The sequence below is a fragment of the Macaca nemestrina genome, chromosome 14, assembly GCF_043159975.1.
Source record: "Macaca nemestrina isolate mMacNem1 chromosome 14, mMacNem.hap1, whole genome shotgun sequence".
In the NCBI taxonomy this organism is placed as follows: Eukaryota; Metazoa; Chordata; class Mammalia; order Primates; family Cercopithecidae; genus Macaca; species Macaca nemestrina.
In genome coordinates, this window is record NC_092138.1 from 62,023,189 (window position 1) to 62,039,209 (window position 16,021).

Genomic DNA, 16,021 nt, shown 5'->3' on the forward strand with positions numbered 1-16,021 from the left:
GCTGTGGAACTGTCATCTGGTTCAGGTCCATGGGCCACCATCGTTGAGACTGATCTGGTAACTTGTTTGAGAAAACCTGGGCCAATGCTGACTTTTTGTATTCTTTGCTAGACTTTGGATCTTCAGCCCCCTAAATCTATAGTGGATGCCTATGTGCTGCTAAATTTGGGAGATTCAGTAACAACTGACCACATCTCTCCAGCTGGAAATATTGCGAGAAACAGTCCTGCTGCTCGCTACTTAACTAACAGAGGGTAAGTATGAGTGAGGCAGGAAGGACTAAAGGCAAAAATGGAGTAATGGAGTAAATGAGGCCAGGGTTTCTCTTTTCACCTGGCCCTTTAGAATCAGACTCTTCAGTGTTCACTGAGGCTTAACCCTGGGGTTTAAAAACCAATTGCGTTTTCTGTTTGCTCCTTAACAGCTTCCATGGGAGAAACGATCAACATGTGAATCCCAACAAGGGGAAGGGGAGAGGGACCTAGTGTATCCATTAGGCCCAGCTGTCATCCCTGCCCCCAGGGTGGCTGATCTTTAAAGTACAAGGCTCTGCTCTTAACCTGAGGCAGAGGCAGAACCTGACATGCATTGCCAGGTCCTGGTTGAGAAACCTAATGTTTACAGAGCACTGCTTGGAGGATTTGCAGCTTACTCATCTGTTTATCAGTTCTTCAGTAGTGTGCTGATATTCATAGGTATACCAGTATTATCAACTACTATCTCATAGATTAATATTACTCGAGGTCAGTGGTTGCCCAGTCTGAGTTTCCATGAGAATCATGTGAGGAGATAAAAATTCCTGGTTCCTATCCCCATCTCCTGAATCAGCTCTTTCAGCGATTCGCCAGAGCAAATTTGAGGAACAGAATCCAAATGCCTTTTTTCTATTGATTTTTGACCCCTTTTGAGGCATGAACACTTCAGAGAATTGAATGAAAGCAAATCTAATGCCTTCCCAGAAAAATGCACATACCCACAACATTTTGGATAGTTTCAAGGATTCCAAGACATACTCACCTGCTCCTGAAGCCCATTAAACTCAGTCCTTAAATTCAATCTAACCATTAATTAAATCATATTAACACATCCACCCCCTAGTATTTTAAGGAACAGCTCAGTGAACTGATCACTGTGTTAATTGTAAGGTATGTTTCCTGACACTGCAAAGTTTCCTTTCACTGAGGGCCCACAGACAAGATTTCCTCTGGTTTGGGGACCAGAAATAACTGTTCTGCCTCTTTGGCACTGCTTTGATTTTTCTCTCATGGAAGTTGTAAGTTATGGTGCCAGTTGTGTGTCTTTCCTTTGCATTGAGTTCCTGATAACTCAGGGACAAATTTGAAACTATTTCTGGTTACTTTATGGAATGTATTTTGTGTTTCCCCCTATTTGTGGCTCCATCTGATTTGCCTACCGTAATTCTTTGCTTTCATTTTCTCACTTATTTTTAATTTTAGCTCTTTATCTTATATGAAGCTTTATAGGCTACCCTACTAACAAATAAAATATCTTTTTAAGATTTCCTTCTTATTTTCCTAACCAGATTTGAAAGACAGTTAACCCAGGAGAATACTGAGTTATGCCTCTCACCACCCCTTCTCACCTCTCTCTGTTCTCCGTTGAAGCTTTGGGGACAGCTTTTATGCCATGGAGAACAATGCTTAGGAGATTTAGAGAAATAGCCAGGTCTATGTTTTTTTTTGTTTGTTTGTTTGTTTGTTTTTCTTTTCTTGGTGTAAGCTAAGGTTAATCTTTGCTTGCTTCACTAAGCCAGCTCCTTTCCTGCTTGCCTCCTTAGCCTAACTCCACGAGAATTTAACTCCTATGGCTCCCGCCGAGGTAATGACGCCGTCATGGCACGGGGAACATTTGCCAACATTCGCTTGTTAAACAGATTTTTGAACAAGCAGGCACCACAGACTATCCATCTGCCTTCTGGGGAAATCGTGAGTATTGTCTTCCGCTTCCTGCAGACACTAGCATTTGTCAGCCTTGGTGGAGGTTGGATATTTACAGTTACTCGTCTTTTGGTTTTAGTTTTTCTTCACAGCACCATCCTACCTCAGACTAACTACAGTCCTCCTTGCCAGGTGTCTATGTGCATAGAATCTATCACTGACAAATTCAAACCTTTTCTTGTTGCTTAAAAATTCTAAACTGTGGTTTCACCGAGTCTCGTTTCTTAGGAATTGAGCTTTGAGTGAAATTTCATTTAAAGTATTTGAAGGGGAAATACCGGGTTAAATTAAAGGGTATTTATCAAGAAGTGTTATTGTATGACTTTATTGGCATGTAATTTAATTCGTCTAGTCCACATGAAAAGAAGGAGTAGAGAGGCGCTTGGAGGTGTGTTTTGGTGCTAATGGGAGCACCATGGTCAGTGTGTTGCAGCAGGGACTGTTTGTTCCCAGCTCTGTGTTATAGTAGCTGTGGGGCCTTGAAGTTATTTCCATCTCCGAGCCTCGTTTTTCTCACCTGTGAAGTAAAAATACTACCTACCTTGGAAGAAAGCTGTGAGGCTTAAAATGGAATGAAATATAAAATCTAGCATAGATTCTGGTGCATGTCATAGGTCCTTAGTGTCACCTCCCTTCCCAGTGAGTGCTGTGAAATTGCCTGTAAACCGTTTAACTTATTTGAGAAATAACCCTGCCGACTTATTTTAAAATAATAATAGCTAATATGTCTGCGGCACTTAACCACATTCCAGGTGTTCTCCTAAGCTCTTTGCATATATTGATTTATATAATGCTCATAACAACCCCTTGAAGTAGGTACCATGATTATCTGTGCTTTAAATTGAGAACTGAAGCATAAAGAAGTCGTATTACTCGTTTAGGTCACACAGTGGAAAAGCTGAAATTAAAACCCAGCAAGTCTGGCTCAAGTCAGTGCCCTTTACCACCACACGTACTGCCTCACTCGTAACTGATTGTATTTTTGTAACACAAACGCGTTCTTTAGAGATAAGCATTGATAACCAGGACCTAGCACAGCAGATGCTTGTTCAATGAATAGCAGAGGTTACAGAATATTAAATGAAAAAAGTTACATGTTGAATGATGGAATACCCGAGAGACCAAGGGGAAAGACTTGTAGTTATAGACTTTGGGGGACCCCTAATAAACGTCACAGTGTACCACACTCATTTACAAGCCCTGTTTGACATAGAACTTCTAGTCAGATGTCTAGAGCCTCATCTTAAATGAGACAGAATAAAGGATGAATAGACATTTGAGCCAAGACTTGAACAGGGGCATGGGGGGGGGGGGGGTGCAAAAAGTAAAAGAAAAAAAATTATATCCTTAGAGAAGAGTTCATTTTCTGTTGCTATGAAATAACAATCAGAAGACAAGAAAATGTTTTAAATTTACAAAGAAAATTCAAAGGAGAAGTTGATTGGTTGAGAACATTTCCTAGAATATGTAACAGAAAGATAAGAGAAAAAAATGTAAGAACTGAACTCAGGAGGCCCTAACACCTGCCTAAATAGAAGTGTTCGAAAGAGAACCAAAAAAATGCAAGAGAGGAAATTATTTCAAAACAAAACGAAAAACTACAAGTAAAATTTCTCCAACTGAATGGTCTGAGAATCCAGATTGAAAAGGCCAACTGAAGTCCCATCTAAATAATTTTAAAACTCACTCCAAGTTATATCATTGTGAAATTAAGAGCAACAAAAGGAGAAATCTCAACGTTTCCAGAGAAAAACAGCTTACATGAAACAACAGGAAATAAGACGTGTTCCAGACTTCTTGATGCTAGAAACTTAGACTGAGGAAAATGATTTGCATCCTAAAATCTACGCCCATCAGATCACCAGTCAAGTGCACTTAAAGTAATGACATTCAGATATTCAAAAGCTTAAAAAATAGCCCTCAATACCTTCCTTAGGAAGCTACTTGGCAACGTGTTTCACCAAAATGAGGGAGTAAATCAAAGGGGAAGACATAGGATCCAGATGAAGGGAATCCCCAGGATGCTGGTGAAGGAAGAGTTCTCTGTAACAGGAATGCAGCAAGCCCAGAGAGCAAGCAGTCGGCCCAAGTTGGAACAGGACTGAGAGCTCCAGGAATGATAGCTCCATGACAGAGATTTTAAAATGGTAAATTGCCTAATGTGTTTGAATGTCTTTAAAGGTGATTTGTACTGCAGGGCTTAATTAATGGGTAAGGACATAGAAACAGGAAAAACATAGAAAAAATGAAAATTACTGACTCCAGTGAAACATGTCTTAAATCACCAAGAAAAGGAAATCGTAGTACATTACCTGGCTCAGCTGTAAATAGTATTTACATCATCATAATCATGCAAACACCAAATGCTGACTTACCAAAAGAACTGTATCGGGAGGTTGGGGAGAAGGGAAATGTGTGGAAGAGGAGAGATTGTTAAGAAAAGTAAATCCTCAGAGTAGGAAATTGACAGATAATTTTTTAAAAATGGAGAAATCAAAAACTAGTAGTTTAAACATAATACGTAGAGATACACAGGCACAGTGACAGAAGAAAGAGCTAAATGCTGTGTTCTCTTTAGACGAGCATAAGAGTGCAGGGAGCTGTTTCTTTCTAAGCTGTCGATGGCTCTCAGCATGGCGCGTTTAATAGAAAAGTCAGGAGACCTGAGTTCTAGACCTGCTTAGTCCCTCTGATCTTGGGTAACATGACGTGCTTTGCCATGAGATTGTCAACTTTGCAGTACTTTTTAAAGCACACACTTTCACATTTTTAATACCCAAAGCTATAATCTCTGAAAATACCAGATAAGTTGTTTCTTTCTGGTCTTTGAAAGGATCCAGACAATTCAGTTAGACAGAAGAAGGTTTTCACCATTTCTGTGACAGTTTCTATATTTATGAGTTCTGTCTAGCTGAAGACATACAGAATCCTATCCACATTTAGGTAATGCCATGTGAAATTAACCACAGGTTCCATCAGTACACCAAAATACGAATTTGTGAAAATCTGTTTGAGAGTTTTCTGTAGCTCCTGTCTCTCCTTTGAGGAATTTTATCTTAGGACTTACATAGCCAGGAAAAATAATGGTACTGCTCAATCAGCAGAGATGATACCATGTCTTTGTAAAGTCTCAGTTCAGTGGGATATTCAGATTTCCTATGAGAAAACAAATCTATTTGTGTAAGATGTTTCTCATGTACTAAAATATTAATCTTTTTCTACCTTTTATTTACTTGGGCTTCCATTTGCATTTGTAGCATCTCTTCCCTTGACCTTCAAGAAGAAAGGTGACTAATAAAAGTTTGTGTTTTATATAATTTCAGAACATGTTACCTTCTTTGTGTTTTCCTACCTTTTACAACTGACCTCAGTGAGTTTCTGATATCAAGTCAAAATTAATGTTTAGGTCGGATTCTGTTTTTTGAGTTTTAAAATAATTTAGTCAATGGAAAAGAAAAAATCTGATCTAGTTTCCTTCTGTCCCCTGATGCCTTAGGATTCCAATGTTTTTATAAAACCAACAACAATTAGGCATTTCTGTCAAAAGAATATAAAATGGTTTTTAAGAATACAAAATTTAAGGCCAGGTGCAGTAGCTTAAGTGCCTGTAATCCCAGCACTTTGGGAAGCCAAGGTGGGAGGATCATTTGAGGTCAGGAGTTCAAGACCAGTCTGGCCAACATGGTGAAACCCCACCTCTACTAAAAATACAAAAATTAGCCGGGTGTGGTGGTGTGCGCCTGTAATCCCAGCTACTTGGGAAACTGAAGCAGGAGAATCACCTGAACCCAGGAGGCAGAGGTTACGGTGAGCTGAGATCGTGCCACTGTACTCCAGCCTGGACGATAGAGCGAGACTCTATCTCAAAAAAAAAAAATATATATATATATATATATTTGGTAGAAGTAGAAAGATCAAGATAATTGGGAATTTATAGACCAGATGTCTGATTGCACGGATTTGGTCATCTGCAGACCCTTCTGGCCCCGCCCTCACCAGGGCTCAGGGGACTTGTGTCCACTCTTTGCCTCTCCTGCATCTGTAAAACTTCCTTTTCTCTTCCTCAGCTTGATGTGTTTGATGCTGCTGAGCGGTACCAGCAGGCAGGCCTTCCCCTGATCGTTCTGGCTGGCAAAGAGTACGGTGCAGGCAGCTCCCGAGACTGGGCAGCCAAGGGCCCTTTCCTGCTGGTGAGTATGAAGCAGCCAGGAGGCAGCTCCCCTCTGAACTGTGAGGGTCCCCAGGCACAAATCCTGTTGCTTTACTTTCCAAGAAGATGTCAAGGAAGAGCAAGCTCAAAAAAGCATGTAGCGTTTATTCCTGGCCTGCTTCTTAGAGCCTCTGGATTTATTTTACTTGGTGAAGGGCCATGCAGAGTTGAACTGGATCTGTCATTGATTAATGAACCTTGGGGGTGTGTCTGTAGAACAGTTTTGGGGTAGGGTCTGTGAAGTCTCTGAAACATATCCAGAAGTGTATACAGATGTCTTTCTTGGGGAGCGGTGTCATGGCTTTTATAACATTCTCAGAGGCTGAGGACCCCAAATTTATTCAAGTACCTTGTTCCAGGTGGATGTCAGGAATAAGCCAGAGCTATTGTATTGTCTGTCAGGTTCACAGAAGAGAAAAGGAGCCTGAACTTTTTCAGTAGTTACTTCGGCAAGAATGCGTTCTAAGTCTCCTGGAAAATTGGGAGAATCACTTTTTACAATTGCTCTTCACTGCCTATGAATATCTGTTTATGGGCTCTCCATGAGAGAGGGAAACTCACCCTGCACATACCCAGGCAGCTCTTTAGAACCTTCCGCCATCTCGGGGCTCCACCTCTTGAGGTGTCCCCATGGAAGGGGCCATGCAGGGAGCAGAGAGCTTTTACCTCTTGAGCATTTGCTTGCCCTAAAAGCAGAGAAGAATCGTGCCACCCAGCCTGAATCTTCAGGGTGGGGTAAACATGGCTTACCTGATGTCAATTTAAATCATTTATGGCTTGCAAATTAATGCACTTGGGAAACACTAAGTTCATATCCAGAAGTACAGTAAAAAAAATGTGGCCGTCTGGCAGGCAGTTCTCCAGACATCCAGGCTTCTGAAAATGTCTTTGAACATCACACCTATTATTTTCATTGGTTATTTTGCTCTGAGGAAAATAGAAATGTTCTCTGATTAGTTAGTAGTAGGTGAAAGGCCTGTCTTTTCTGGAAACTACTGAAAAGATCCAGATAATTGCAGAAGAAAAAGGATTTTAGGAAGTGGGTTGGGAGCTGGTAGCCAAAATGCGACCCAAGCAGTCAGCACTCAGGTAGGGAACTCTAAGATCTGATAGAGGATAAGAGAACTGGCCCCCACGGGTTCTCTGGAGTCCAGACTTTTCTACAGAACCGCTGAGTTCTGGCTGCCCAGGAAGCCATGCGCTCTTCTGTTCTGTAGCTGTCCAGGCTGGGCCACTCAGCTGTGCTGGACTGTACTTACCAGAGAGCAGTGGACAGCTATGATTTACAGCTTCTGAAGCACAGCAGCATGGCCTTTGCACAGAGCTAGTGACATGAATAGGGTGTGTTTAGAAAGCTTTCTACTTCCCCAGAATACATCCACCTATCCCTAAAACCCTAGAAAATATCTACAGCCCCAAAGAATCTGCCCTCTCCCTGTAGCAGTGCTTTGCAAGTTTGGAAACACTTATGGGATTATTATTTTGTTTTAATACCTATGCTTGGATCTCATCTCCAGAGATTCTGGTTTAATTGGTAAGGAGAAAGGCCTGGACATTGGGATTTTAAAAGCCTCCCCTGCTAATTCTGGTATGCAGCAGTGGTTGAGAACCATTGAGCTATAGTTCACGGTTCTCAAAATTATAAGAATCACTAGTCCCCTCCCACCCATGCTCCCTGCAAGACATTCTGATGCAGCAGATCTGGAGTAGTACCCAAGTATCTATGTTTTCAACAAGCTCCTAAAGTGACCCTGGTGTTGGGCAATTAAAAGTGTGCCCTAGATATCAAGAGACCTCTTAGGGTATTTTAATATTATATGACAGTTATTAATTATAATAAACTGATGGGGAGTTCTAGTTAATGGAGTACCATTCTTTATTGCTGTATATTGCCGATTATAGATTCCCAGTAAAACATACTTTAAGCTTAGTATCAAGACTATATTCAACGCAATTTGGTCTTTGAAGCAGAAAGTGTAAAAGCAGTACACAAGAGGTAATTGTTTACTTTATCTGTGGTATGTTCTGAAAGTTGCTTTTTTGATTGAACTTTCTGTGCCTGGTGATACAGCTAAAATAGTGGGAAAAAAATCAAGGGAAAAATTTTATGTTGTTTTGCGATGTGGATTCCAGATACAATGTAAGTTTGCTCAAACATGTTACATCGCTTGTCAGACTCCAGGGTCCAAATACCAGATTCCAGCACTGACTCCCTGGGTAAAGGGGGACAATAAGGGCATCTACATCCCTGGGTTAGTGGAGGGTGGAATGAGAGGAATTATTTAAGTGCTTACATAGTGCCTTTACGTTGTGAGCAATCAGTGAAGACTAGCTGTTGTGTTATTTATCACTAGAGGATAACATTTTATGTAAAATATTAATCGGTACTTACAAATAATTTATGTGTGAGAACGGTTCTAACTTACAAAGTCTTTCGTTTGTTTTGTTTTTTTTAACAATCACCAGCTCAAGAAGCTTATAATGTGGGGTAGGGCACAGACCAGTAAATAGACAATTACAAAGCAATATAATAGAAGAAAACACGGTGTTATGAGGCAAACATAAGGACCACTAACTGAAGATTAATTACGCCATTTTCTGTCATCCTAGATGTATTCAAGATGTAATTCCCTTAGAGTACAAAGTTAATGTAAAAAAAAAAAAAAAAAACGCATCATTGTGACCTTCAGTCTAGAAGATGTATGGCAAAATTAGGCTGGAGCATCTTTTTCTCCTGTGATATTAGACATCTGATTTCACTGAAATATAGTATACAGTTGCTGGAAATGAGGGCCTATAAAAGTCCATAGAACCAAGTGACTTTTCAAGATATAACAAAGGTAAAAGGTTACTGTCATCACTGTCTATGAATCATCTCATTATCAATATTCTAGACTTGGAAGTAAAATAATAAAAAGCTTAAAGCTTTTTATTATTTTTATCAGATAATTAAACAATTCTTTGGTATTTAATACTAATATTTCAGAAATAGAACTCCAGAGTATTTCCAGATTTGCATACACTGACTGATTTTTAGGTTTATCATCCTTCGTTTTATAACGGAAGTGATTTCTTATACATTGATAGAATGTAGTATGATTGTAGTGACTTTTTTTACTCTGACATTAACTAAAAACATGGTGTAAATTGAGAATTATAGAGGTAGCAAGGCAAAGGTGACAAAATATATGCAAACATTTTTGTTTATTTGTATGCTGTATTTCATTGTTGTGTTTACTTTTTATTATTATACTTTAAGTTCTGGGGTACATGTGCAGAATGTGGAGGTTTGTTACATACATATACATGTGCTGTGGTGGTTTGCTGCACCCATCAACCCGTCATCTACATTATCCTCCTAATGCTGTCCCTCCCATAGCCCTCCACCTGCCAACAGGCCCCGGTGTGTGATGTTCATTCCCCTCCCTGTGTCCATGGGTTCTCATTGTTCAACTCCCACTTATGGGTGAGAATATGCGGTGTTTGGTTTTCTGTTCTTGTGTTAGTTTGCTGAGAATGATGGTTTCTAGCTTCATCCCTGTCCCTGCAAAGGACATGAACTCATCCTTTTTTATGACTGCATAGTATTCCATGGGGTATATGTGTCACATTTTCTTAATCCAGTCTATCTTTGATGGGCATTTGGGTTGGTTCCACGTCTTTGCTACTGGGAACAGTGCCACAGTAAATATACATGTGCATGTGTCTTTATAGTACAATGATTTATAATCCTTTGGGTATATACCCAGGAATGGGATTGCTGCGTCAAATGGTATCTCTGGTTCTGCATGCTTGAGGAATCACCACACCGTCTTCCACAATGGTTGAACTAATTTACACTCCCACCAACAGTGTAAAAACATTTGTTTCTTCCCACCCTCTCCAGCATCTGTTGTGTCCTGACTTTTTAATGATCACCATTCTAACTGGCATGAGATGGTATCTCATTGTGGTTTTGATTTGGATTTCTCTAATGACCAGTGAGGATGAGCATTTGTTCATATGTATGTTGGCTGCATAAATGTCTTTTGATTAGCCCTTTGTCAGATGGATAGATTGCAAAAATTTTCTCCCATTCTCTAGGTTGCCTGTTCACTCTGATGATAGTTTCTTTTTTTTTTTTCTTTTTTTTTTTATTATTATTATACTTTAAGTTCTAGGGTACATGTGCATAACGTGCAGGTTTGTTACATATGTATACTTGTGCCATGTTGCTGTGCTGCACCCATCAACTTGTCATTTACATCAGGTATAGTTTCTTTAGCCGTGCAGAAGCTCTTTAGTTTTAATTAGATCCCATTTGTCAATTTTGGCTTTTGTTGCCATAGTTTTGGTGTTTTAGACAAGTCTTTGCCCATGCCTATGTCCTGAATGATATTGCCTAGGTTTTCTTCGGAGGATTTTTATGGTTTCAGGTCTTACGTTTAAGTCTTTAATCCATCTTGAGTTAATTTTTGTATAACGTGTAAGGAAGGGATCCAGTTTCAGCTTTCTGCATATGGCTACCCAGTTTTTCCAACACCATTCATTAAATAGGGAATCCTTTCCCCATTGCTTGTTTTTGTCAGGTTTGTCAAAGATCAGATGGTTGTAGATGTGTGATGTTATTTCAGAGGCCTCTGTTCTGTTCCACTGGTCTATATAATTGTTTTGGTACTAGTAACATGCTGTTTTTATTACTGTAGCCTTGTAGTATAGTTTGAAGTCAGATAGCAGGAAGCATGACGCCTCCAGCTTTGTTCATTTTGTTTAGGATTGTCTTGGCTACATGGGCCCTTTTTTGGTTCCATATGAAATTTAAAGTAGTTTTTTCCAATTCTGTGAAGCAAGTCAATGGTAGCTTGATGTGGATAGCACTGAATCTGTAAATTACTTTGGGCAGTATGGCCATTTTCACAATATTTATTCTTCCTATCCATGAGCATGGAATGTTCTTCCATTTGTTTGTGTCCTCTCTTATTTCCTTGAACAGTGGTTTGTAGTTCTTGAAGAGGTCCTTCACATCCCTTATGAGTTGTACTCCTGAGTATTTTATTCTCTTTGTAGCAGTTGTGAATGGGAGTTCATTCATGATTTGGCTGTTTGTCTATTATCAGTGTATAGGAATGCTTGTGATTTTTTCAGATTGGTTTTGTATCCTGAGACTTTGCTGAAGTTGCTTATCACCTTAAGGAGATTTTGGACTGAGGCAAAGGGGTTTTCTAAATATACAATCATGTCATCTGCAAACAGAGACATTCCTATTTCAATACCCTGTATTTCTTTCTCTTGCCTATTTCCCTGGCCAGAACTTCCAATACTGTGTTGAATAGTAGTGGTGAGAGAGGGCATCCTTGTCTTGTGCCAGTTTTCAAAGAGAATGCTTCCAGTTTTTGCCCATTCAGTATGGTATTGACTGTGGGTTTGTCATAAATAGCTCTTACTATTTTGAGATATGTTCCATCAATACCTGGTTTATTGAGAGTTTTTAACATGAAGCGCTATTGAATTTTGTCGAAGGCCTTTTATCTATCTATTGAGATAATCATGTGGTTTTTGTCTTTGGTTCTGTTTATGTGATGGATTACATTTATTGAATTGTGTATGTTGAACCAGCCTTGCATTCCCGGGATGAAGCCGACTTGATCATGGTGGATAAGCTTTTTGATGTGCTGCTGGATTTGGTTTGCCAGTATTTTGAGGATTTTTGCTTTGATGTTCATCAGGGATATTGGCTTGAAATTTTCTTTTTTGTTGTGTGTCTGCCAGGTTTTGGTATCAGGATGATGCTGGCCTCATAAAATGAGTTAGGGAGGAGTCCCTCTTTTTCTATTGTTATTGTTAGGAATAGTTTCAGAAGGAATGGTACCAGCTCCTCTTTGTACCTCTGGTAGAATTTGGCTGTGAATCCGTCTGGTCCTGGGCTTTTTTTGGTTGGTAGGCTATTTATTACAGCCTCAATTTCAGAACTTGTTATTGGTCTATTCAGGGATTCAACTTCTTCCTGGTTTAGTCTTGGGAGGGTGTATGTGTCCAGGAATTTATCCATTTCTTCTAGATTTTCTAGTTTATTTGCATAGAGGTGTTTATAGTATTCTCTATACTGGTACTTTGTATTTCTGTGGGATCACTGGTGATATTTCCTTTATCATTTTTTATTGCATCTATTTGATTCTTCTCTCTTTTCTTCTTTATTAGTCTGGCTAGCAGTCTGTTTTGTTGATCTTTTCAAAAAACCACCTCCTGGATTAATTTTTTGAACAGTTTCTAGTGTCTCTATCTCCTTCAGTTCTGCTTTGATCTTAATTATTTCTTGCCTTCTGCTAGCTTTTGAGTTTGTTTGCTCTTGCATCTCTAGTTCTCTTAACTGTGATGTTAGGATGTTGATTTTAGAAATTTCCTCTTTCTCTTATGGGCATTTAGTGCTATAAATTTCCCTCTACACACTGCTTTAAGTGTGTCCCAGAGATTCTGGTACATTGTGTCTTTGTTCTCATTGGTTTCAAAGAACATCTTTATTTCTGCCTTCATTTCATTTTTTACCAGTCTTTCAGAAGCAAGTTGTTCAGTTTCCGTGTAGTTGTGTGGTTTTGAGCGAGTTTCTTAATCTTGAGTTCTAATTTGATTGCACTGTGGTCTGAGAGACAGTTTGTTATGATTTCCATTCTTTTGCATATGCTGAGGAGTGTTTTACTTCCAATTATGTAGTCAGTTTTAGAAAAAGTGCGATGTGGTGCTGAGAAGAATGTATATTCTATTGATTTGGGGTGGAAAGTTCTGTAGATGTCTATTAGGTCAGCTTTGTCCAGAGGTGAGTTCAAGTCCTGAATATCCTTGTTAATTTTCTGTCTTGTTGATCTATTATTGCCACTGGAGTGTTAAAGTCTCCCACTATTATTGTGTGGGAGTCTAAGTCTCTTTGTAGGTCTCTAAGAACTTGCTTTATGTATTTGGTGCATATATATTTAGGATAGTTAGCTCTTCTTGTCACATTGATCCCTTTACCATCATGTAATGGCCTTGTCTCTTTTGATCTTTGTTGGTTTAAAGTCTGTTTTATCAGAGACTAGGATTGCAACCCCTGCTTTCTTTTGCTTTCCATTTGGTTGGTAAATCTTCCTCCATCCCTTTATTTGGAGTCTATGTGTGTCTTTGCACTTGAGATGGGTCTTCTGAATACAGCACACTGATGGGTCTTGACTCTTTATCCAATTTTGCCAATCTATGTCTTTTAATTGGGGCATTTAGCCCATTTACATTTAAGGTTAATATTGTTATGTGTGAATCTGATCCTGTCATCATGATGTTAGCTGGTTATTTTGCCCGTTGATGCAGGTTCTTCATAGCATTGATGGTCTTTACAATTTGGTATGTTTTTGCAGTGACTGGTATCGGTTGTTCCTTTCCATGTTTACTGTTTGCTTCAGGAGCTCTTGTGAGGCAGGCCTGGTGGTGACAAAATCTCTCAGCATTTGCTTGTCTATAAAGGATTTTATGTCTCCTTCACTTATGAAGCTTAGTTTGGCTGGATATGAAATTCTGGGTTGAAAATTCTTTAAGAATGTTGAATATTGGCCCCCATTCTCCTCTGACTTGTAGGGTTTCTGTAGAGAGATCCATTGTTAGTCTGATGGGCTTCCCTTTGTGGGTAACCTGACCTTTCTCTCTGGCTGCCCTTAACATTTTTTCCTTTGTTTCAACCTTGGTGAATCTGACAATTATGTGTCCTGTTGAGTATCATTGTGGTGTTCTGTGTATTTCCTGAGTTTGAATGTTGGCCTGCCTTGCTAGGTTGGGGAAGTTCTCCTGGATAATATCCTGAAGAATGTTTTCCAACTTGGTTTCATTCTCCCTGTCACTTTCAGGTACACCAGTCAAACATAATTTGGTCTTTTCACATAGTCCCATATTTCTTGGAGGCTTTGTTCGTTTCTTTTCACTCTTTTTTCTCTAATCTCTGATATATTTTCTTGATCGATTCAGCTATTGATACTTGTATATGCTTCACAAAGTTCTCATGCTGTTTTTCAGCTCCATCAGGTCATTTATATTCTTCTCTAAACTGGTTATTCTAGTTAGCAATTCATCTAACCTTTTTTCAAGGTTCTTGGCTTCCTTGCATTGGGTTAGAACATGCTCCTTTAGCTTGGAGGAGTTTATTAGTACCCACCTTCTGAAGGGTACTTCTGTCAATTTGTCAATCTCATTCACTCTCTAGTTTTGTTCCCTTGCTGGCGAGGAGTTGTGGTCCTTTGGAGAAGAGCCATTCTGGTTTTTGGAATGTTCAGCCTTTTTGCACTGGTTTCTCCCCATCTTTGTGGATTTATTTACCTTTGGCCTTTGATGTTGGTGACTGTCGGATGGGGTCTCTGAGTGGATGTCCTTTTTGTTGATGTTGATGCTATTCCTTTTTGTTTGTTAGTTTTCCCTCTAACAGACCCCTCTGCTGCAGGTCTGCTGGAGTTTGCTAGAGGTCCACTCCAGACCCTGTTTGCCTGGGTATCACCAGCAGAGGCTGCAGAACAGCAACAATTGCTGCCTGTTCCTTCCTCTGGAAGCTTCATCCCAAAGGGGCACCCACCAGCTGCCGGCCAGAGCTCTTCCAGTCAGGATACACTGTCAGGGACCCACTTGAGAAGGCAATCTGGCCTTATCAGAGCTCGAATGCTGGGCTGGGAGAACCGCTACTCTCTTCAGAGCTGTCAGGCAGGGACATTTAAGTGTGCTGAGGCTGCGCCCACAGCCACCCCTTCCCCTAGGTGCTCTGTCCCAGGGAGATGGGGGTGTTGTCTATAAGTGCCTGGCTGGGGCTGCTGCCTTTGAGATGCCCTGCCCAGGGAGGAGGAATCTAGAGAGGCAATCGGCCATGCTGAGCTGTGGTGGGCTCCACCCAGTTTGAGACTTTGTTTACACTGAGGGTAAAACCGCCTACTCAAGCCTCAGCAAAGTCCAATGCCCCTCCCCCTACCAAGCTCAAGCATCCCAGGTTGACCTCAGACTGCTGTGCTAGCAGCAAGAATTTCAAGCCAGTGGATCTTAGCTTTCTGGGCTCCTTGCCGGTGTGGGACCCGCCAAGCCAGGCACTGGAGGGAATCTCCTGGTCTGCCAGTTGCAAAGGCCATGGGAAAAGTACAGTATCAGGCCGGTCTGCGCCATTCCTCCCGGTACAGCCTCTCATGGCTTCCCTTGGCTAGGAGAGGGAGTTTCCTGACCCTCTGTGCTTCCTGGGTGAGGCAGCGCCCCAACCCACTTGGGGTCACCCTCTGTGGGCTGCACCCACTGTCCAACCAGTCCCAGTGAGATGAACTGGGTACCTCAGTTGGAAATGCAGAAATCACCTGCCTTCTGTGTTGATCTCACTGGGAGCTGCAGACTGGAGCTGTTCCTATTCGACCATCATGCCAGCTCTCTCACAGAGTCTTTTGTAAATCTGTATATCCGAAGAAAAGATTGGAACTGTGTCTAAACTACTGCTTTTATTCATCAGGGAATCAAAGCTGTCCTGGCCGAGAGCTATGAGCGCATTCACCGCAGTAACTTGGTTGGCATGGGGGTGATCCCACTTGAATATCTCCCTGGTGAGAATGCAGATGCCCTGGGGCTCACAGGGCAGGAACGATACACTATCATTATTCCAGAAAACCTCAAACCACGAATGAAAGTTCAGGTCAAGGTAAGCTGGAGCCTCTATGCCAGGCCCCATCAAAAGGGGTCCCCTTGTTTGTAACCAGTCTTGTTAGAAGGAAATTAGTGAGGTTTGGAAGGTAAAAAAAAAAATCACTCAGTAGGACTGCATTAGACTTAGGAGGCCTACTAGCACCTTTTCTATGGATGATGCCTATGGATTTATTAATTTCTCTGTTTATTCATAGAG

At 40.7% G+C, this 16,021-nt stretch overlaps 1 protein-coding gene across 5 annotated transcripts in view; it reads left to right on the forward strand.

The window, feature by feature from the left end:
• LOC105485636 (aconitase 1) overlaps positions 1–16,021 on the forward strand; it is a 109,709-nt gene that overhangs the window by 50,837 nt on the left and 42,851 nt on the right. For all 5 annotated transcript variants that reach the window (XR_011612671.1, XR_011612672.1, XR_011612673.1 and 2 more), the window contains exons 17-20: positions 112–254; positions 1,799–1,946; positions 6,026–6,148; positions 15,635–15,820. Coding sequence is in view for 2 of the 5 variants with exons in the window: in XM_011747961.2 (XP_011746263.2) it covers positions 112–254; positions 1,799–1,946; positions 6,026–6,148; positions 15,635–15,820 (600 nt within the window). In the remaining 3 variants the exon portion in view is untranslated. The remainder of the gene's footprint in view (positions 1–111; positions 255–1,798; positions 1,947–6,025; positions 6,149–15,634; positions 15,821–16,021) is intronic.